The 23547-nt window shown below is 42.4% G+C and overlaps 1 protein-coding gene across 18 annotated transcripts in view; it reads left to right on the top strand.

The window, feature by feature from the left end:
* Positions 1 to 23547, top strand: part of PPIP5K1 (diphosphoinositol pentakisphosphate kinase 1) — a 61568-nt gene that overhangs the window by 33075 nt on the left and 4946 nt on the right. For all 18 annotated transcript variants that reach the window (XM_034938637.3, XM_034938632.3, XM_034938636.3 and 15 more), the window contains one exon: positions 19557 to 19670. In XM_034938637.3, coding sequence (XP_034794528.1) covers positions 19557 to 19670 — 114 coding nt within the window. The remainder of the gene's footprint in view (positions 1 to 19556; positions 19671 to 23547) is intronic.

The raw sequence follows: 23547 nt of genomic DNA, 5'->3' as shown, positions 1-23547 counted from the left end.
TGCCCCCATGCCCATGCTTCCTAGAATATAAGAAAGTAGTAAATTAGAAAGCTAGTTAGGCAATCCACAAAGACACAAAAGTACACTTAAAAATGTACAATTGCTGGCTGGGTGCAGTGGTTCATGTCTGTTATCCCAGCACTTTGGGAGGCCGAGGCAGGTGGATCACCTGAGGTCAGGAGTTTGAGACAAGCCTGGCCAAGATGGCGATACCTGTCTCTACTGAAAAAAAATAAGGCCGGGCGCAGTGGCTCATGCCTGTAATCCCAGCACTTTGGGAGGGCTAGGCGGGTGGATCACGAGGTCAAGTGATGGAGACCATCCTGGCCAATATGGTGAAACCCTGCCTCTACTAAAAATACCAAAATTAGCTGGGCGCGGTGGTGTGCGCCTGCAGTCCCAGCTACCCAGGAGGCTGAGGCAGGAGAATCGCTTGAACCTGGGAGGCAGAGGTTGCAGGGAGCCGAGATCACGCCACTACACTCCGGCCTGGCAACAGAGTGAGACTCCATCTCAAAAAAAAAAAAAAAAAATTAGCTGAGCATGTTGGTGTGTGCCTGTAGTCCCAGCTGCTTGGGAGGCTAGGAGAACTGCTTGAGCCCAGGAGGCGGAGATTGCTATGAGCCAAGATCGCACCACTGCACTCCAGCCTGGGTGACAGAGCGAGACTCCATCTCAAAAAAAAAAAAAAAGGATAACTGCATAGGCCAACTAAACATCATAGAAATATCACTCCTGAATTCTAAAGTTTTCATTGAAAAATACACAACCAAGAACAGTGAAGAATGAGCGGGGTGCAGTGGCTCACATTTGTAATCCCAGCAACTCTAGAGGCTGAGGCAGGAGGATTGTTGAGTCCAGGAGTTCAAGACTAGCCTGTGCAACATAGTGAGACCCCCATCTCTCCAGAAAAAAAAAAAAAAAAAAAAAAAAAAAAGGCTATGCATGGTGGTGTGTGCCTGTAGTCTCATCTACTTGGGATGTTGAAACGGGAGGATCACTTGAACCCAGGAGTTCAAGGCTGCAGTGAGCTATGATCACACCACTGCGCTCCAGCGTGAATGGACAGAGCAAGATGCTACCACAAAAGAGAGAGAGAGAGAGAAAGAGAAGAGAGAGAGAGAAAACCCTGAAAAGAAGAGCAGTGAGCAAATACTAGCCCTACCACATTTTAAATCATTCTATAAAATGTCATTTTAGTTTTGATTTTTGCAGTCATAGCTTACTGCAGCCTAGAACTCCTGGGCTCAAACGATCCTCCTGTCTTGGCCTCTCAAAGCACTGGCATTACAGGTGTGACAGAAAGACTTTTTTTGAGACAGAGTCTCACTCTGTCACCCAGGCTGGAGTGCAGTGGCAGGATCTCAGCTGACTGCAACCTCCATCTCCTGGGTTCAAGCAGTTCTCCCTGCCTCAGCCTCCTGAGTAGCTGGGATTACAGGCACAAGCCACCATGCCTGGCTAATTTTCGTATTTTTAGTAGAGATGGGGTTTTGCCATGTTGCCCAGGCTGGTCTTGAACTCCTGACCTCAGGTGATCCACCCCCTCTTGGGCTCCCACAGTGCTGGGATTACAGGTGTGAGCCACCACACCCAGCCAGAAAGACTTTTCAGTAAATGGACGGGGGGTAAATTGAATAGGCATTTGACAAAAATTGAAATTGAACGCACACTCTATACCAGGATAAACTCCATATGGATCGGAAATCTAAACGTAAAAATTAAATCATGTGTTAGGTAGGTAGCTCCAAGGGCTTGTTCATCCACAGAAACACCAAAAAGTAAGAAAAAACTGCTAGAACCAACATTGTGAGAACTCTGGAGAATAGTAAAAGATTTTCAGTAACCAGGAAAATGCTGAATCCAGAAAGAGGCAACCTAAAAATGGCAGAAAAGCTTTGCAGCATTTTTACTCACTCTTGCCCCACCCCGCCTCCCTGGCTTGGTTGTGCTCTTGAAGATGACAGCCCGTGTTCTCAATGTAGGACCCTGGTTCCTGGTTCCAGAGGGAGCGGAGAAGACCTTATTCTCAAAGAATTTTGTCTGTTCTAATTTGTTGGTGGGCTACTTGAAGGATTGACACAAAGTGCCTACCTTTGTTTTGCCTAACTCTAACTTATTCAGGGCAGAAAAGTGGCTGTGCAGAGAGCATTCCTTAAAAACATTGTAAGGCAAATGAACAACCTGTGCCTGGCCTCAGAATGCATTTTTTTTTTTTTTTTTTTTTGAGATGGAGTTTCATTCTGTCACCCAGGCTGGAGTGCCACCATGCCCGGCTAATTTTTGAATTTTTAGTAGAGACAGGATTTCACCACGTTGGCCAGGCTGGTCTTGGACTCCTGACCTCGGGTGATCCACCCACCTCGGCCTTCCAAAGGTGCTAGGGTTACAGGTGTGAGCCACAATACCTGGCCAGAATGCACTTTTTTTTTCTTTTTTTCTGTTTTTTGAGATGGAGTCTCACTCTGTTGCCAGGCTGGAGTGCAGTGGCGCGATTTTGGCTAACTGCAACCTCTGCCTTCCAGGTTCAAGTGATTCTTCTGCCTCAGCCTCCCGAATAGCTGGGACTACAGGTGCGCACCACCACACACAGCTAATTTTTGTATTTTTTTAGTAGAGACAGGGTTTCACCACGTTGGCCAGGATGGTCTTAATCTCTTGACCTCGTGATCCGCCTCACTTGATCTCCCAAAGTGCTGGGATTACAGGCATGAGTCACTGCGCCCGGCCCAGAATGCACTTTTTAAAGTGTCCACAAGAGACTCTATTTATTTATTTAATGTTGAATTGGTTTATTTTCTAATTTGCTGTTCTTAAATATTTTTATAGAAAATAGAATATTACTTAAAGTAAAAATTTTAAGGCCAGGCATGGTGGCTCACGCCTGTAATCCTAACACTTTGAGAGGCCAAGGAGGGTGGATTGCCCAAGCTTAGAAGTTCGAGACCAGCCTGGGTGATACGGTGAAACCTCGTCTCTACTAAAATACAAAAAATTAGCCGGGCATGGTGGCATGCACCTGTAGTCCCAGCTACTTGGGAGGCTGAGGCAGGAGAATTGCTAGAACCGGGGAGGCAGAAGTTGCAGTGAGCTGAGATCGTGCCACTGTACTCCAGCCTGGGCAGCACAGCGAGACTCCATCTCTAAAAAATGATAATAATAAAAACAAACAAACAAAAATTCAGCCAGGCATGGTGGCTCACACCTGTAATCCCAGCTCTTTGGGAGGCTGAGGCTGGCAGATCACTTGAGTTCAAGAATTCAAGATCAGCCTGGGCAACATGGCAAAACCCCACCTCTACAAAAAAATAAAAATAAAATTAGCCAGGTATGGTGGCATGTACCTGGGGTCCCAGCTATTTGGGAGGCTGAGGTGGGAGGATCACCTGAGCCTGGGAGGTGAAGGTTGCAGTGAGCCGAGATTGTGCCACCACACTCCAGCCTGGGTGATAGACTGAGACCGTGTCTCAAAAAATAAATAAATAAATAAAAATAGAAAACTCCAACAGTTTTCTAATTGAAAGACTATTATAATAAGGTAAGCAGAAGAAAAGCAATCAAGATTTAGGAAAATATAATAGTGTTTTGTGTTTTTAATTTATTAATTTATAGTTTATACTTTTAACGCCTGGGCATGGTGGCTCACGCCTGTAATCCCAGCACTTTGGGAGGCCAAGGAGGGTGGACCACTTGAGGTCAGGAGTTCAAGACCAGCCTGGCCAACATGGTGAAACCTTGTCTCTACTAAAAAATACACAAATCAGCGAGGCATGGTGGCAGGCACCTGTAATCCCAGCTACTCAGGAGGCTGAGATAGGAGAATCGCTTGAACTTGGGAGGTGGAGGTTGTAGTGAGCCAAGATCATGCTACTGGCCTCCAGCGTAGATGGCAAGAGAGAAACTCCATCTGAAAAAAAAAAATTATTATTTACTCTAACAATGTCAATATTTAATTATAATTATAATATCAATTATAATTATAAACAAATGAAAAGTCTAATAAGACAGACTTCCAACTTATACCTTGAACTGTAATTTTAGTAATATTCTCTCATGTTGTTTTGTCTTCTAACAGATTCCACCTTTCCTTGTGCGTGCCTGCGTGTGTGTGTGTGTGTGTGTGTGTGTGTGTGTGTGTGTGTATGCCAGGTGTCTTATATTTGAGAAGAGTCTCACATTAGGTCCAAAGACACAAATAGGTTGAAAGTAAAAGGATAGAAAAAGATATTCTGTGCAAATAGTAACCAAAAGAGAGCTGAAGTAGCTATACCAGTATTAGACAAAATAGTCTTTAAGTAAAAAAATTGTTACAAGAGGAGCGGTGCAGAGGTGCATACCTGCAGTCTTAGTTACTTGGGAGGCTGAAGTGGGAGGATTGCTTGAGCCCAGGAGTACTCCAACTGGGGAACATAGCAAGACCCTGTCTCTTTAAAAAAAGCTGTTACAAGTAAGAGAAAGTCATATATTGATAATGAGGTCAATTTATTGGAAGATAAAACAATTATAAACACATACCAAATAACGGAGCCCCAAAATACATGACACAAACATTGACAGAATTGAAGGAAGAATTCTACAATAGTAGTTGGAGACTTCAATACCTACTTTTATTTATTTTATTTTTAGAGACAGAGTCTTGCTCTGTTGCCCAGGCTGGAGTGGTGTGATCATAGTTCACTGCAGCCTTGACCTCCTAGATTTAAGTGATCCTCCTGCCTCGGCCAAAATGCTGTTGTTGCAGGCATGAGCCACTGTGCCCAGCCAATACTCACTTTTAATAATGGACAGAACAACTCGTCAGAATATTAGTAAGGAAATGGCCAGGCGAGGTGGCTCACACCTGTAATCCCAGCACTTTGGGAGGCTGAGGCGGGTGGATCACAAGGTCAGGAGATTGAGACCATCCTGGCTAACATGGTGAAACCCCATCTCTACTAAAAATACAAAAAAATTAGCCGGGCGTGGTGACGGGCGTCTGTAGTCCCAGCTACTTGGGAGGCTGAGGCAGGAGAATGGCGTGAACCTGGGAGGTGGAGCTTGCAATAAGCCGAGATCACGCCACTGCACTCAAGCCTGGACAACAGAGTGATACTCCGTCTCAAAAAAAAAAAAAAAAACACACAGAAAATTAGTAAGGAAATCCCAGCACTTTGGGAGGACAAGAAAGGATAAGCAGGAGTGTCGCTTAAGCCCAGGAATCTGAGACCAGTCTGGGTAACATAGTGAGACCCTGTCTCTACAAAAAATTAAAAATTTAATTGGGCATGGTGGCACATGCCTGTAGTCCCAGCTATCTGAGGGGCTAAGGTGAGAGGACTCCTTGAGCCCAGGAAGTTAAGGCTGTTGTAGTGTGTTGTGATTGTGCCACTGTACTCCAGCCTGGGTGACAGAGTGAGATCCTGTCTCTATTAAAAAAAAAAAAAGAAGAAGAAAATTAGTAAGGAAATAGAACACTACAAACCAACTCGACCTAACAGACATATATAGACCATTCCATCCAACAACTGCAGAATGCAGATGCTTCTCACATGTACATGAAATATCCTCCAGGATAGACCATATGTTAGGCCACAAAACAAGTATCCATAAATTTTAAAAAGTTGAAGTCATACAAAAGATCTTCTCCAACCACAATGGAATGATGCTAGAATTAATAACAGAAGAGAAAACTGGAAAATTCACAAGTATAGAAATTAAACAACATATTCTTTTTCTTTTTTATTTTTTTGAAACAGATTCTCACTCTGTCGTCCAGGCTGGAGTGCAGTGGCATGATCTCAGCTCACTGCAACCTCCTGCATTCAAGCGATTCCCCACCTCAGCCTCCTGAGTAGCTGGGACTACAGGCACGTGCCACCATCCCCAACTAATTTTTGTATTTTTAGTAGCGACGAGGTTTCACCATGTTGGCCAGGCTGGTCTCAAACTCCTGACCTCAGGTGATCCACCTGCCTTGGCCTCCCAAAGTTCTAGGATTATAGGTGTGAGCCACCACACCTGGACTCCTTTTTTATTTTTAATTTTTGTGGGTGAAACAACATACTTTTTTTTGTTGTTTTTTTTGAGACAGGGTCTCACTCTGTCACCCAGGCTGGAGTGCAGTGGTACGATCATGGCTCAGTGCAACCTCGACCTCCGGCTACTCACCCCCTGAGTAGCTGGACTACAGGCACACACCACCACACCCAGCTAATTTTTGCTTTTTTCTTTTTTTTCTTTTTTTTTTTTTTTATAGAGACAGAGTTTCACCATGTTGCCCAGGCTGAGCTCAAGAGATCTGCTGGCTTCGGTCTCCCAAAGTGCTAGGATTACAGGCATGAGCCACTGCGCCCAGCCAACGACATACTCTTAAATGACAAATGAGTCGAAGAAGAACTCACAAGGGAAATTAGATTATACTTTGAGATGAATGAAAATGAAAACATGCCAGATGGTATGGGATGCAGCAAAATTAGTGCTCAGAGAGAACTTTATAGCTATAAATATTTAAATTTAAAAAAAGAAGGGCCAGGTGTAGTGGCTCACATTTGTAATCCCAACACTTTGGGAGGCCAAAGTTGGAGGATTGCTTGAGCCCAAGAGTTCAAGACCTGTCTGGGCAATATAGTGAGACTTCATCTCTACAGAAAAACTTTAAAATTAGCCAAGTGCGGTGGTGCAAACCTGTAATCCCAGGTGCTTGGGAGGCTGAGGTGGGAGGAGAGCTTATGCCTGGAAGGGAGAGGTTGCAGTGAGCTGAGATTGTACCATTGCATTCCAGCCTGTCTCAAAAAAAAAAAAAAAAATCTGAAATCAATAATCTAATTTATACTTTATGACACTAGAAAAAGAAGAGTAAACTAAACTCAAAAAGCAAAAGGAGCCGGGCGTGGTGGCTCACGCCTGTAATCCCAGCACTTTGGGAGGTCGAGATGGGCGGATCATGAGGTCAGGAGTTCGAGACCAGCCTGGCCAACATGGTGAAACTCCATCTCTGCTAAAGATACAAAAAAAAAAAAAAATTAGCCTGGCGTGGTGGCACGAGCCTGTAGTCCCAGCTACTCAGGAGGCTGAGGCAGGAGAATCGCTTGAACCTGGGAGGCGGAGGTTGCAGTGAGCCGATATCGCGCCATCGCACTGCAGCCTGGGCGACAGAGAGAGACTCTGTCTCAAAAAAAAAAAAGAAAAGAAAAGAAAAATAAAGGAAGGATATAAAGATTAGAGTGGAGATAAAGAAAAAGAAAAGAAAAACAATAGAAGAATCAATGAAACTAAAAGTTGGTTCTTTGAAAGATCAACAAAATTGGCAAACCTTTAGCTAGACTGAGAAGAAGAGAGAGAAGACTCAAATAACTAAAATCAGGGATAAAAGTGGGGACATTGCTATTGATTTTAAAGACATAAAAATGATTATAAGAGAGTACCATGAACAATTGTATGCTAACAAATTAGATAACCTAGTTGAAATGGACGAATTCTTAGAAACACGCAAAGCTACAAAAACTGAATCAAGAAGTAGAAAGTCTAAACACACCTGTAACAAGGAAAAAATTAAATTATTATTATTATTATTGTGGGTTTGTTTTTTTTTTTGAGACAGAGTCTTGCTCTGTTGCCTAGGCTGGAGTGCAGTGGCATCATCTCAGCTCACTGCAATCTCTGCCTCCTACATTCAAACGATTCTCCTGCGTCAGCCTCCCAAGTAGCTGGGATTACAGGCACTGCCCACCACACCCAGCTAAGTTTTGTATTTTTAGTAGAGACGGGGTTTCGCCATGTTGGCCAGGCTAGTCTTGAACTCCTGGCCTCAAGTGATTCACCCGCCTTGGCCTCCCAAAGTGCTGGGATTACTGGTGTAAGCCACTGCATCCAGCCAAAAAAGATTAGTAACAAAAACCTCCAAAAAACAAAAAGTCTAAAACCAGATGGCTTCACTGGTGAACTCTACCACATATTTAAAGAAGTAACTCAGTCTACTCACGCTCTTCCAAAAAAATTGAAGAGAAGGAAACATTTTCTTGAGGTCAGATAACACATTTCAGATGACACCATAGGAGAAGAAACCAATATCCCTTAATTATAGAGGCAAAAGTCCCGAACAAAATGCTAGCAAACCAAATCTGACAGCACAATAAAAGAATTATACACCAGGGCTGATGAGATTTATCTCAGGAATGCAAGAGTGATTCAATACAAGAAAACTGGTCATTGTAATACACTACATTATTAGAAAGAGAGAAAAAAACACAGTCATCTAAGTTGACACAGAAAAACATTTGACAAAATCCAACACCCTTTCATGATAAAAACACTCAGCAAACTAGGAATAGAAGGGAACTTAATGAACATGATAAAGGGCATTTATGAAAGCCAAAGCACACATCATACTCAGTAGTGTAACACTAAAGGCTTTCCCTCTAAGATTTGGAACAAGACAAGAATGCCGGCTTCAACCACTGCTATTCAACATTCGTACCAGGAGTTTTAGGCAAGGAAAAAAAAATATCCAAATTGGGAAAGAAAAAATAAAAGTATTTCTGTTCACAGAGGACATGGTCCCAAATATAAAATCACAAAGAAGTCTCAAAGGAAAACAACAATAAAAAAGCGGCTATTAAAGCTAACGAACAAATTTAGCAGAGTTGCAGGTTACAGGATGAACTCAGACTGGGCGCAGTGGCTCACGCCTGTGTTCCCAGCATTTTGGGAAGCTGAGGTGGCAGGATCACTTGAGCCCTGGAGTTTGAGACAAGCCTGGACAACATAGGGAGATACTCTCTCTACAAAATAAATAAATAAATAAATAAATAAATAAATAAATAAATAAATAAATAAATAAATTAGCCAGGCATGTTGGTACGCACCTGTAGTCCCAGCTAATTGGGAGGCTGAGGGAGGAGGATGGCTTGAGCATAGGAGGTCGAGGTGGCAGTGACTGGTGATCGCATCACTGTACTTTAGCCTGGGTGATAGAGCAACACCCTGTCTCAAAAAAAAAAAGAAAGAAAAAAGAAAGATCAACTCACAAAAATCTTGTGGGCCGGGCTCAGTGGCTTGTACCTGTAATCCTGGCACTTTGAGAGGCTAAGGCAGGAGGATCACTTGAGGCCAGGAGTTCAAGACCAGTGTGGTCAACATAGCAAGACCTCGTCTCTATAAAGTAATTTTTTGCTGAGATAGGGTCTTATTCTGTCACCCAGGCTTGAGTGTAGTTGTGCCATCATGGCTCACTGCAGCCTTGACCTCCTGTGCTGGAGCAATCCTTCCACCTCAGCCTCCCAAATAGCTGGGGCTATAGGCATATACCACCACATCCAGCTAATTTTTGTATTTTTTGTAGAGATGGGGTTTTGCCATGTTGCCCAGGCTGGTCTCGAATTCCTGGAATCAAGTGATCCTCCTACCTCAGCCTCCCAAAGTGCTGGGGTTATAGGCATGAGCCCAGGCTTATAAAATAAATTTTTAAAAATTTGTATAAAGATTTTTTTTTAAGACAGGTTGTTGCTCTGTTGCCCAGGCTGGAGTGCACTGGCATGATCTCAGCTCACTGAAACCTCTGCCTCCCAGGCTCAAGTGATCCTCCCACCTGAACCTCCCAAGTAAGTAGGACCACAGGCATGTGCCACCACGGCTGGCTAATTTTTTGTAGAGATGTGGTATTGCCCTATTGCCTAGACTGTTCTTGAACTGGCTTCAAGTGATCCTGCCACCTCGGCCTCCCAAAGTGCTGGGATTACAGGCATGAGCCACGGTGTCTGGCCCAATTGTGTTTATATACACCAGCAATGAACAACTGAAAAAGGAAATAATAAAAACAATTCTATTTTCCATAGCATTCAAAAGAATAAAATGCCTGGGAACAAATTTAACCAAGAAGTTGAAAGATTTGTACACCAAAAACTACAAAACATTGCTGAAAGAAATTAAGGAAGGCCAGGTACAGTGGTTCATGCCTGTGATTCCAGCACTTTGGGAGGCTGAGGCAGAAGGATTGCTTGAGCCAAGAAGTTCAAGACCAGCCTAGGCAACATAGGGCCCTGTCTCTACAAATTTTATATATATATATATATATATATATATATATATATATATATATATATATATATTTTTTTTTTTTTTTTTTTTTTTTTTTTTTTGAGATGGAGTCTCACTCTGTCACCCAGGCTTGGGTGCAGTGGCGCAATCTCCACTCACTGGAACCTCCGCCTTCCAGGATCAAGCGATTCTCCTGTCTCAGCCTCCCGAGTAGCTGGGATTACAGGTGCTTGCCATCATGCCCAGCTAATTTTTTTCTAATTTTAGTAGAGACAGGGTTTCACCATGTTGGCCAGGCTGCTCTCGAACTCCTGACCTCAGGTGATCCACCGCCTTGGCATCCCAAAGTGTTGGGATTACAGGCGTGAGCCACTGCACCCGGGGTCTACAAATAATTTTTAAGAAAACTTAACTGGGTGTGGTCGCATGCGCCTCTTATTCCTAGCTACTTGGGAGGCTGAGGCAGGAGGATCACCTGAACCTGGAAGGTCAAGACTGCAGTGAGCCATGATTGCACCACTGTACTCCAGCCTGGGCAACAGAGTGAAACCCTGTCTTGCTTAAAAAAAAAAAAAAAAACAACTCAGGGTGCAGTGGCTCACACCTGTAATCCCAACACTTTGGGAGGCCGAGGCAGGCAGATTGCTTAAGCTCACGAGTTCAAGACCAGCCTGATCAGCATGGAGAAACCCTGTCTCTACAAAAAATTAAAAGAAAAAAAAAAGGCTGGGTGTGGTGGCTCATGCCTGTAATCCCAACACTTTGGGAGGCTGAAGCAGGAAGATCATAAGGTCAGGAGTTCAAGACCAGCCTGTCCAACATGATGAAACCCTGTCTCTACTAAAAAAAAATAATAATAAAAAAAATAGCCAGGCACAGTGGCGGGTGCCTGTAGTCCCAGCTACTCGGGAGGCTGAGGCAGGAGAATTGCTTGAACCCGGGAGGCGGAGGTTGCAGTGAGCCAAGATCGCGCCAGTGCACTCCAGCCTGGGTGACAGAGCAAGACTCCATCTTGAAAAAAAAAATTAGCTGGGTGTGGTGATGCATGCCTGTAGCCCAGCTACCAGCACTCTAGCCTGGGTGACAAAGTGAGACCCTGTCTCAATAAAGAAAAAATTAAAGAGGACCTATATAAATGGAAAGGCATTTCATGTTCATGTTGAAGACATGATACTGTTAAGATGGCAGTATTCCCCAAAGCGATCTATGGATTTAATGCAATCCCTTTCAGAATTTTAATGTCTTTTCTTCAGAAATGGAAAAGCTGACCCCTCTAATTCATAGGGAACTGTAAGAGGGCCTGAACAGCCAAAAGAATCTTGAAAAAGCAAAACAAAACTGGAGGACTCAAACTTCCTAATTTCCAAATGTATTGCAAAGCTATAGTAATCAAAACAGTGCGGTATTGCTGTAAGTATAAACATATAGACCACTAGAATAGAATCAAGAGTCCAGAATTAAACATCTATGGCCAGTTGATTTTCAACAAGGATGTCAAAACTACTCAATGGAGAAAGAATAGTCTCTTCAATAAGTGGTGCTGAAACCACTAGGTATTCACATTGCAAAAGAACTCATTCACCCCTACCTCATATCATATGAAAATATTAACTCAAAATGGATCAATGACCTAAGTATAAGAGTTAAAATTATAACTCTCTTAGAAGAAGTCATAGAGTAAATCTTAATGACCTTAAATTTGGCAATGGATTTGTAGAACAAAAGCATAAGCAACAAAAGAAAAAATAATTAGACTTCATCAAAACTAAAAATATTTGTGCATCAAAGGATATTATCAAAAAGTAAAATAACAACTACAGAAAGGGAGAAAATATTCACAAATGTTATATCTAATGCATACAGATGATAACAACAACAAAAAGACAACACAGTTTAAAAAGGAGCAAAGGACTTGAATTGACATTCTCCAAAGAAGACATGTAAATAGCTAAGAAGCACATGAAAAGATGCTAACTCTCATTAGTTTAGGGACATACAAATCTAAACCACAGTGAGATACCACTTCATACCCACCGGATAGCCATTAAAGAATAAAGAAAAGAAAGTGTTAGTTAGGATGTGGACAAACTGGAACTCTCATACAGTGCTAATGGAAGTATAAAATAGTACAGCTACTGTGGAAAACAGTTTGTTCCTCAAAAAATTAAACATAGGCTGGGCACAGTGGCTCATGCCTGTAATCCCAGCTCTTTGGGAGGCCAAGGTGGGCGGATCACTTGAGCCCAGGAGTTCAAGACCAGCCTGGGCAACATGGTGAAACATTGTCTCCACAAAAAAATACAGAAAATTACCTGGGCATGGTGGTGCACACCTGTAGTCCCAGCTACTCAGGAGACTGAGGTGGAAGAATCACCTGAGCCCCAGAGGTTGAGACTGTAATAAGCCAAGTTCATGCCACTGCACTCCAGCCTGGGTGTCAGAGTGAGACTCAAAAAAAAAAAAAAAAAGAAAAGAAAACAAGTACTCAAACAAATACACACAGATGTTCATGGCAACACTATTCACAATAATCAAAGCTGAGGATGATGGCTCACACCTGTAATCCCAGCTCTTTGTTAGGCCAAGGCAGGAGGATTGCTTAAGACCAGGCGTTCAAGACCAGCCTGGACAACATATCTCTACAAAATAGGAAATAAAAAAATTAGCCAGTCATGGTGGTGTGCACCTGTAGTCTTAGCTACTCTGGAGGCTGAGGCAGGAGGATCACTTGAACCCAGGAATTCAAGGTTACAGTGAGCTACGATCACACCACTGCACTTCAGCCTTGATGAAAGAGCAAGACCCTTTCTCAAAAAGTCAAAAGGTAAAAACAACTGAAATGTCAATGAATAGATAAAATATAGTATGTACATACAATGGAATATTACTGAGCTATAAAAAGGAATGAAGTACCGATACATATTAAAATGTGGATGAACCTTAAAAACATTATGCCAAATGCAAGAAACCAAACACAAAAAGTCACATATTGTATGATTTTATTTATATGAAATATCCAGAATAAGTAAATCCATAGAGACGGAAAGCAGATTGGTGGTTTCCAGGGTTTGGGAGTAGGATGGAATGGGGATTGACTTCTTTTTTTTTTTTTTTTCCCATAAAGTGAAAGCAAGTTTATTAAGAAAGTAAAGGAATAAAAGAATGGCTGCTCCATAGGCAGAGCAGCCGGGATTGACTTCTTAATGGATATGGGGTTTCTTCTGGGGTGACGAAAATGTTTTGGAACTAGATAGAGGTGGTGGTTGCACAGCACTGTGGGTGTACTAAATGCCACAGAATTATACAATTTAAGATGGCTAACTTTTATGTTATGTGGATTTCACCTCAATAAAAAAAATTAAACCATGCAGGTACTAAAAGTAAGCAGGGTGTTAGTGGTAAATTCCTTTATCATCTGAAAGTAAGGAAAGCCTAATTCTGACTCAAAGTCAAACTTGTGAAGCAAAAAAAAGATTGATAAATTAGGCCAGGTGCAGTGACTCATGCCTGTAATAGCAGCACTTTGGGAGGCCAAGGCAGAAGGATCACTGGAGCCCAGGAGTTCGAGGATGGAGTGAGCTGTGATTGTGCTACTACACAATCAGCTACTACTACCTGAACAACCCCATCACTAAAAAAAAAAAAAAAAAAAAAAAGAAGTGTACAGAGAAAGAAATGCAGATAGCCATTGTACATATGAAATTATGCTTAACCTTCCATAAGAGGTATGCAAATTAAAACTACACTGAGATATTATTTCTCACCTGTTAGATTGGAAAAAATCCAAAAGTTTGACAATATACTCTCTTGGCAAGTCTGGTGAAACTAGAAATCCTGTACATTGTTGGTGGGGGTACAAAATGGTACAATCTCTATGGAGGTACATTTTGTAGTATCTCACAATTATAGTTAACCTCTGATCCAATAATCCACTTTTTTTTTTTTTTTTTTTATGAGACGGACTCTTGCTCTGGCGCCCAGGCTAGAGTGCAGTAGTGCCATCTCGGCTCACTGCAAGCTCTGCCTCCTGGGTTCACGTCATTCTCCTGCCTCAGCCTCCTGAGTAGCTGGGACTACAGGCGCCCACAACTACACCCGGCTAATTATTTGTATTTTTAGTAGGGACGGGGTTTCACTGTGTTAGCCAGGATGGTCTCGATCTCCTGACCTCGTGATCTGCCCACCTCTGCCTCCCAAAGTGCTGTAATTACAGGCGTGAGCCACCACGCCCGGCCCCAATAATCCACTTTTAAGAATCTATTCTGAAGCCATTTCTATGCAAAGTTGAAATAACATTTGCTTATTTATGTGTTTTTTTAGAGGCAGGGTCTTGCTCTGTCACCTAGGCTGGAGTACTGTGGTATGATCATGCCTGGAGAACAGTGGCATGATCACTGAAGGCTGGAATCCTGTGTTCAAGTGATCCTCCTGCCTCAGCCTCCCAAATAGCTGGGACTACAGGCATGTGCCACCATGCCCAGATAATTTTTAAAATTTTTTGTAGAGACAGAGTCTCACTTTATTGCCCTGGCAGGTCTTGAACTCCTGGCCTCAATGACTCTCCTGCTTAAGCCTCCCAAAGTGCTGGGATTATGGATGTAAGCCACTGCTCCCAGCCTGAAATAACATTTATATACAGTTATTCACTGGGACATTATTTAAAGTGGCAAAATATTGGAAATGACTCAGAAGTTCTTTAGTGCAAGAGTGGTTGAAAAAGCTGTGGTGTGTCCACTCAATTGAATACTATGCATCTGTTAAAACTAATGAGGAAGCTCTATATGATCTAATATGAAATAATCACCAGGATATATTATTAAGTGAAAAAAACAAGATGTAGAATAGTGTTAATAGTATGTTACCTATATTGTAAGTAGAGAGGGGAAATAAAGAAAAAATACATATATATTTACAAAAAATACTTGCTAGAAGTATAAACCAGAAACAACATTTATTACCTCAGATTTAACAATAGGGAATGGGGCTGAAGGGCATGAAGGAAACGCAGTTTCTCTGAGTGTGCCTTTTTGTATAGCTTTGACTTGTGAGCCTGTAAATGTTTTTCAAAATATAAAGTTAAGAAAAGAAACAAAACCTAAAATTGCAAAAAAAGAAAGAAATGACCCTAACTGTATATCAAAATAGTAACATAACCACATGGGTAAAATAATTTTTCAATAACTTTAGAATACTTTATCAGTTCTTTGGTGGGACAAAAAGAACTATAATTGTAATCCTTATTCAGTAGTTTAATTGTTAATAGTGATATTGATACCACAGTGATATTGATACTATGTATATAGTGTGTGAATATATATTTTATATATATATATATGCATTATAGAGTAGCAAATAAGGAATTATGTTCCTGTTATTAGGAACCAGGATTTTCAAAGTAAGATAAATTAGATAGAAGTATAAATTCAAAAGACTTTTAAAATACTGTAATGATAAATATGAATTGGCAATATCAATATGAATTCTGGTTTTTAAGTGCTTTTTCTAGTACTATGCATTGGCAAATGTAGCATGAGCTCCTTTAGCAACTAGATTTTGGTCTCTATGTACCATTATCCACTAAAAGTAACCAGGATTCCATGGGGAAATAACTTGATTTTTGGTCTAGAGCAGGGTTTTTTTAAAGCTTTGTAGAAATTACTCTCCATCCCAGGAGTTTTTTGTTTTGTTTGTTTGTTTGTTTGTTTATTATTATACTTTAAGTTTTAGGGTACATGTGTACAACGTGCAGGTTTGTTACATATGTATACATGTGCCATGCTGGTGTGCTGCACCCATTAACTTGTCATTTAGCATTAGGTATATCTCCTAATGCTATCCCTCCCCCCTCCCCCCACCCAACCAGGAGTTTTTTTAGAATTTTTTTTCCTAATTACCTCCTACCACATGAAATTTTAACACCACAGATATATCATATATCTGTTTATGTATTGTGACCATTTACCATTGGAATAGCTAAGATTTTGTTACCCCCACCAAGAACCAATTTTGTTTGGAATGCATGGCTGAGGGCAAAGAAAGCCCAGGATGATCTTGCAGCATGTTGTAAAGGAAAGCAAGGAAACAATCAAGCCCAAAGAGGCTCCCAGTGACCAAAATTGGGACAATTTGGGCATTAAAAAGAATAATTATGTAGTTGATTGAAGTACACTGAATGTAGCTACTCAGGAGGCTGAAGTGGGAGTATCGCTTGAGCCTAGGAATTTAGACCAGCCTGGGCAACATAGCTAGATCTTATCTCTAAGAAAATTAAAAAGTTAGCCAGGCATGATGGCACACACCTATAGTCCTAGTTACTCAGTGGGCTGATGTTGGAGGATTGCTTGAGCCCAGGAGTTTGAGGCTGCAGTGAACTGTGCTAGCATCACTGCATTCCAGCCACTGACAGAGTAAGACCGTGTCTCTAAAACACACACACACTCACACACACACACACACACATACACACACACACACTGAATATATATAATAAAAACCCACAAGCTCATAATGAATGAAAACAAGAGCTGGGTGCTAGGTGAGGTAGCTCATGCACCTGTAATCCCAGCACTTTCGAAGGCCAAGGCAGGGGAATCACTTGAGTTCAGGAGTTCGAGACCAGCCCGGGCAACATGGTGAAACCCCATCTCTACAAAAATACAGAAATGAGCTAGGCATTGTGCTATGCGCCTGTAGTCTGAGCTACTCAGGAAGCTGAGGTTGGAGGATCGCTTGAACCTGGGAGTTTGAGGCTGCAGTGAGCTGTGATCGTACCACAGCACTCTAGCATGGGTGACAGAGCAAGACTCTGTCCCCCCCGCCAAAATTAAGTAAATAAGACAAATTAATACTCATCCAGCACTATTGGAAAATATTTTTCACTAACTCTCTACTCTGAAAACCAATTAAAGGGAAATAAACATTCTGCCTTTTCAGTGAGAACTGTAATTCAGTATAATCAAATAGTCCCATTTGCAGAAGGAAAGCTCTTCTTTACAGAAAATATGCCAGTTGATGGTGGAGAACTAGACATTCCTCAAAGGATCACCCCTAATCAGAAGGGGAAAGCTTCACAATGAGATCTTGTTGGTGCCACCTTAACCTAGTTAGTAAACTTAGCCTTACTTATAATGGGACAATGAGACAATATGCCTCCAGTATGATGCAATATACAGCACATGGGATCACCTCTTAAAGTATTCTTAACAAAATTATTTAACATAAATCAGTTAAGTTAGATCAATTTCCAGTTAATAGGAAATACAAGGGATAGTGAAATAAGTTAAATGATTCTATGTGGAAACAATTAGACAAGTCCAGAATGTGGGACATGACCTTCTGCAAAGACAACTGGCCTGTTCTTTTCTCTTTTCTCTCTTTTTTTTTTTTTTTCTTTTTTGAGATGGAGTCTTGCTTTGTTGCCCAGGCTGGAGTGTAGTGGCATGATCTTGGCTTACTGCAACCTCTGCCTCCCGGGTTCAAGGTTCAAGTGATTCTCCTGCTTCAGCCTCCCAAGTAGCTGAGATTACAGGCGCCCACCACCACGCCTGGCTAGTTTTTGTATTTTTTGTAGAAATGGGATTTCTCCATATTGGCCAGGCTGGTCTTGAATTCCTGACCTCAGGTGATCTACCCGCCTCGGCTTCCCAAAGTGCTGGGATTACAGGCATGAGCCACCGTGCCTGACCTTCTTTTCAAAAAGTTACTATGGGCTGCGGATGGTGGCTCACGCCTGTAATCCTAACACTTTGGAAGGCTGAGGCGGGCACATTGCTTGAGCCCAGGAGTTCAAGATCAGCCTAGGCAACATGGTAAAAGCCCATCTCTACTAAAATACAAAAAATTAGCCAGGAGTGGTGATATGTGCCTGTAGTCCCAGCTACTCAAGGGGCTGAGGTGTGATGATCGCTTGAGCCAGGAGGTCAAGACTGCAGTGAGCTGTGATCACACCACTGCACTCCAGCCTGGGTGACAGCGAGACCCTGTCTCAAAAAAGTTACTATGAAAAAAGGAGAGGCTGCACTATTCTAGATTAAAAGACACTTCAAAGACATAACGAGATGCAGTGCATGGTTCATGTTTGGATGCTTTTATAAAAGACATTTGGGGGAATAATTGGGAAAATTTGAATATGGACTGGGTATTGAATGATACTAGGCAATAATTTTTAATTTTGTTTAGCTTGTTAATGGTGTTTGGCTATGTTGGAAAAATTTCTTTATATATATCTTTTCTCTTCTCTTTTTTTTTTTTTTTTTTGAGACAGAGTCTCTCTCTGTCGCCCATGGTAGAGTGCAGTGGCACAATCTCTGCTCACTGTGCAACCTCTGCCTCCTGGGTTCAAGTGATTCTCATGCCTCAGCCTCCCAAATAGCTGGGATTACAGTCATGTACCACCACACCCAGCTAATTTTTTTTTTTTTTTTTTATTTGAGACAGAGTCTTGCTCTGTCGCCCAGGCTGGAGTGCAATGATGCGATCTCGGCTCACTGCAACCTCTGTTTCCTGGGTTCAAGCAATTCTTCTGTCTCAGCCTCCTAAATAGCTGGGATTACAGGCATGTGCCACTACACCCGGCTAATTTTTGTATTTTTAGTAGAGACGGGGTTTCACCATGTTGGTCAGGCTGGTCTTGAACTCCTGACCTCGTGATCTGCCTGCCCCGGCCTCCTAAAGTGCTGGGATTACAGACGTGAGCCACTGTGCCCGGCCTTAATTTTTACATTTTTAGTAGACGGGGTTTCTCCATGTTGACCAGGCTTGTCTTGAGCTCCTGGCCTCAAGTGATCCACCCACCTTGGCCTCCCAAAGTGCTGGTTTACAGGCATGAGCCACCATACCCAGCTGGAAAAATATCTTATATTTTATTATTATTATTAAGACAGAGTTTCACTCTGCCACCAGGCTGGAGTGCAGTGGTGCGATCTCAGCTCACTGCAACCTCTGCCTCCCAAGTTCAAGCGATTCTCAAGCCTCAGCCTTCCAAATAGCTGGGATTACAGGCATGTGCCACCATGCCGGCTCATTTTTGTATTTTTAGTAGAAATGGGGTTTTGCTGTGTTGGCTAGGCTGGTCTTGAACTCCTGGCCTCAAGTGATCCACCTGCCTTTACCTCCTAAAGTGTTAGGATTACAGGCATGAGCCACTGCACCCAGCCATTTCTTATATTTTAGAGATGCATTTTGAAGTATTTAGAGGTGACATGTTTCATAATGTCTGTCATTTATTTTAAAACACTTTAGCATGCAGAAATAGATGAAACAAGTATGGCAAAAATGTCAGTGTGTTAAATCTAGGAGACGGGTATATGGGCATTGACTGCAGCAGTCTTTCAACTACTTTTTAAAAATATATGTTTGAAAATGTTCATAATATAACGTTTAAAAAATTGAAAATGGTTTGGTTGAAGGGTCCCCAGGAAATGCTACTTCTCAGCCAAGGAAGGGTAAGTTGGCTTTGACTTATGTTGAGAACGTGTGGCTCCTGGATTCTTCCTCATATGTCTTTTTTTCTTCCCTCTCCCTTCACCCTACCTCCTTTCCAGCCCTCTTTGATTCCATGCACAGCAGCCAGGCCTCAGATAACCCATTTTCTCCACCACGTACTCTTCATTCACCTCCCCTGCAACTCCAGCAGCGCTCTGAGAAGCCCCCTTGGTGTAAGTAATCCTTTTGGAACTGCCTAGACAAAAGTCATGAAGACTGGAGTGATTGGTGAATGAGGGGCCTGTTGCATGAGGTCAAAGAAGGTGAGGCTTGAAAGACCAGGAATATCCATTCTGGGAAGCAGTCTCATCTGCCATTTCTAAGATGAAAGGAGAATCTGTTTATTCTCTCTCTTTACCTCTTTACCTCTGTTCTCCATGTTCCTTCTATTTCATTGGAGAGAAGCTTTTCTGCAGTATTAGGAATAATTTTTTTTTTTTTTTTTGAGAGACAGAGTTTCGCTCTTGTTGCCCAGGCATGATCTTGGCTCACTGCAACGTCTGCCTCCCTGGTTCAAGCGATTCTCCTGCCTCAGCCTCCCAAGTAGCTGGGATTACAGGCATGCACCACCACGCCCAGCTAAATTTTGTATTTTTAGTAGAGACGGGGTTTCTCCATGTTGGTCAGGCTGGTCTCAAACTCCCAACCTCAGGTGACCCACCTGCCTCAGAGGAATAATTTTTAATTTGGAGAGAAGTTCTTCCTCAAAGCGCTCTTTGGGGAAGAAAGAATGGAGACTTCATTCTCCTTTCATCCCTATTTGATCTCTACAGTTTTCTCCAGTAAAGATGACTAGCAGACAACCTAGATATTTAGAAAAGCTGGGAGCAGGAGGCCGGGCATGATGGCTCACGCCTGTAATCCCAGCACTTTGGGAGGCCGAGGCAGGCAGATCACGAGATCAGGAGATTGAGACCATCCTGGCTAACACGGTGAAATCCCCGTCTCTACTAAAAATACAAAAAATTAGCCGAGCGTGGTGGTGGGTGCCTGTAGTCCCAGCTACTCGGAAGGCTGAGGCAGGAGAATGGCAGAGCTTGCAGTGAGCTGAGATGGCGCCAATGCACTCCAGCCTGGGCAACAGAGTGAGACTCCGTCTCAAAAACAAGCAAACAAAAAAGGCTGGGAGCAGGAGAGACTAGAATCTGCTACTTATTTCTACATAACCCTTCTCTCTGTTGCCTGTTTTCAGTTTTTAGTTTAAGTTGAGATGCTGCTTTTTCCCATCTTGTTTATTATCTCTAATCTATCACTAGTTATTTTTGGTAACAATGTGAACAGTGGAGCCACACAGAGTTGTTAGAGTGACTATAGAGAGGAGGCGCTACTGGTGGTAATTGGAGGTGGGAATATGGGCCAGAGGCACTGGTGAAGTATCATCCTGCCTCCGGGGAATAACTGAAATCAAATATGCCTTTCATTATTTTATTTGGATAGGACCGAAGTAAAGATTCTTACTTCATTCAGCACTGGACTTAACAGTTGTAGAATTTTTGCCCTTTTTCTGGCATCCTGTTTGAGGAAGAAACTTTCCTCTCTGACACCAAGAATTCCTCCCCTGAATTTCAGATTATCCTACACTCTTTGTAGGGCCATTGCCCTTTTTACCTGTTTCCTGGAGTGTTTATGATTTCTGTGCCCCTGGAAATCTTACCCTTCTCCCTCTTCTGTTTCTGTTTGACCTTTTTGATTTGCCTGAATCAGACCACTAGCAGGATATTAAGGCTACTTCTTTACTTGGGTAAAGCTCAGCTTACATCTTTTTCTTTTTTTCCATCTAGTATCAGATTTTTGACTCAGTATCAGGTGTGTAGCCTCACTGGTAAACGTCTTCTTTAGGGTCTGTATGTCTGCATCAGAAATAGGCTCCACATCTCTTAAAGCCTTGTTGGTTCAAAACCATGATCTTCTCTCTCTCTCTCTCTTTTTTTTTTTGAGACGGAGTCTTGCTCCGTCACCCAGGCTGGAGTGCAATGATGCGATCTCGGCTCACTGCAACCTCTGTTTCCTGGGTTCAAGCAATTCTTCTGTCTCAGCCTCCTAAATAGCTGGGATTACAGGCACGTGCCACCATACCTGGCTAATTTTTGTATTTTTAGTAGAGACGGGGTTTTGCCATGTTGGCCAGGCTGGTTTCGAACTCCTGATCTCAAGTGATCCACCCACCTCAGCCTCCCAAAGTGTTGGGATTACAGGCATGAGCCACCGCGTCTGGCTTCTTTTTCTGCTTGAAGCATGCCTCCTTTGATTCTTTTTTTTTTTTTTTCTGAGGTGGAGTCTTGCTCTGTCATCCAGGCTGGAGTGCAATGGTGCAATCTCGGCTCACTGCAACCTCCGCCTCCTGGGTTCAAGTGATTCTTCTGCCTCAGCCTCCTGAGTAGCTGTAGCTGGGATTACAGGCATGCGCCACCATGCCTGGCTGATTTTTTTTTTGTATTTTTAGTAGAGGAGGAGTTTCACTATGTTGGTCAGGCTGGTCTGGAACTTCTGACCTTGTGATCTGCCCACCTCGGCCTCCCAAAGTGCTGGGATTACAAGTATGAGCCACCGTGTCCAGCCCCTCCTTTGATTGTTTACAGAAGAGAGATAACTAGCATACCTTCAACTCAATGATGGATTGGGCCTTTGTAGGCTCAGGTTTACCAACTTTTCAAGGTTTTCTTCAATGGCAATATGTTCTGATGTTCCCTTTTCCCAGAATCTGTCGTTATGGATACCATAGTGCTTTAATATATCGTTATAATATTATCAACAAAAATGATGTTTACCAAGGGAAAAGTAGGTTAGTCCCATACTAGAGGGCAATGAAGCAGTAGAGGATGGAGTAGGAATCATCCCACAGTGTAATTGAAGACTCTGAGGTCTTTATTACACTACTGTCAGGATGTAGGAAATCAGTTTTTTAATGTTTTCTGTGTATATAATATGCACAAGCCTGTAACATTGTATGTCCCAAGACTTACAAGCGTCTTAACTCTGGATCCATAGATGTGGTTTCAGGGTAGGGTCTGTGAGCTTCAGGAATCACATGTAAAGATTAGTGTGAATATTCTTATATAGATTTTTCCTGGAAGATATCTATGACTTAGTACCTCAAAGGGGCCACTGACCCCTAGAAAGGTTAAGAACTGCCATGTAGAAATTCCATGGCCATCTTCCATTTTTGGGTAAACCATTTTCTTTTTTTTTTTTTTTTCTGAGACGGAGTCTTGCTTTGTTGCCCAGGCTGGAGTATAGTGGCATGATTTCGGCTCACTGCAACCTCCACCTCTTGGGTTCAAGTGATTCACCTGCCTCAGCCTCCTGAGTAGCTGGGATTACAGACAGCCGCCACTACGCCTGGCTAATTTTTGTATTTTTAGTAGAGACAAGGTTTTGCCATGTTGGCCAGGCTGGTTTAGAGCTCCTGACCTCAAGTGATCTGCCTGCCTCGGCTTCCCAAAGTGCTGGGATTACAGGCGTGAGCCACCGCACCCAGCCAGGTAAACCATTTTCTTTCCTATTGTTCTGATTTACATGGTTTTTCTACATTCTTCTGCCAACTTATCATTTGGGCTATAAATAATGATTACCTCTGCCCCAGAAATACATTGATTGCTTTAAAGAATGATTCTTAACAGAAGGTGTACATCAGATTCAAATGAGAGTGTTCCAACAAAATTATATTGCCTTCTTCCTCCTCCCTCCTCCAAACTACACCTTTACGCTAAACCTATAGAATTAGAATCTCTGGAGTTGAAAACTGGAAATTAGTATTTTAAAAAATTTTTTCATGATTTTGTTTATGAACCACTGGGCTAAAGTATTCATATGCTTCCAAAGTAGGGATGAGAGGCCTTGGGAACTTGGAATTGGGATGGGAGTGTATTTGTGAAAGAACCAGATGAAGTGGGTCTTAGCACTCCTCCTGAAGTCTTAGATGTACCTTATTGTTACTCTCAAAGTATACATTAGGCCAGGGTGACAGTTCCTGAGGTAAGCAAACTTAGGAGTCTCTGCTTAACTTAGGAAGAATTTAGACACTCTTCCCTCAAGACATAAGTAGCATAG

The sequence above is a fragment of the Pan paniscus genome, chromosome 16, assembly GCF_029289425.2.
Source record: "Pan paniscus chromosome 16, NHGRI_mPanPan1-v2.0_pri, whole genome shotgun sequence".
Classification (NCBI taxonomy): Eukaryota; Metazoa; Chordata; class Mammalia; order Primates; family Hominidae; genus Pan; species Pan paniscus.
This window is presented reverse-complemented; position numbering and strand designations above follow the sequence as displayed.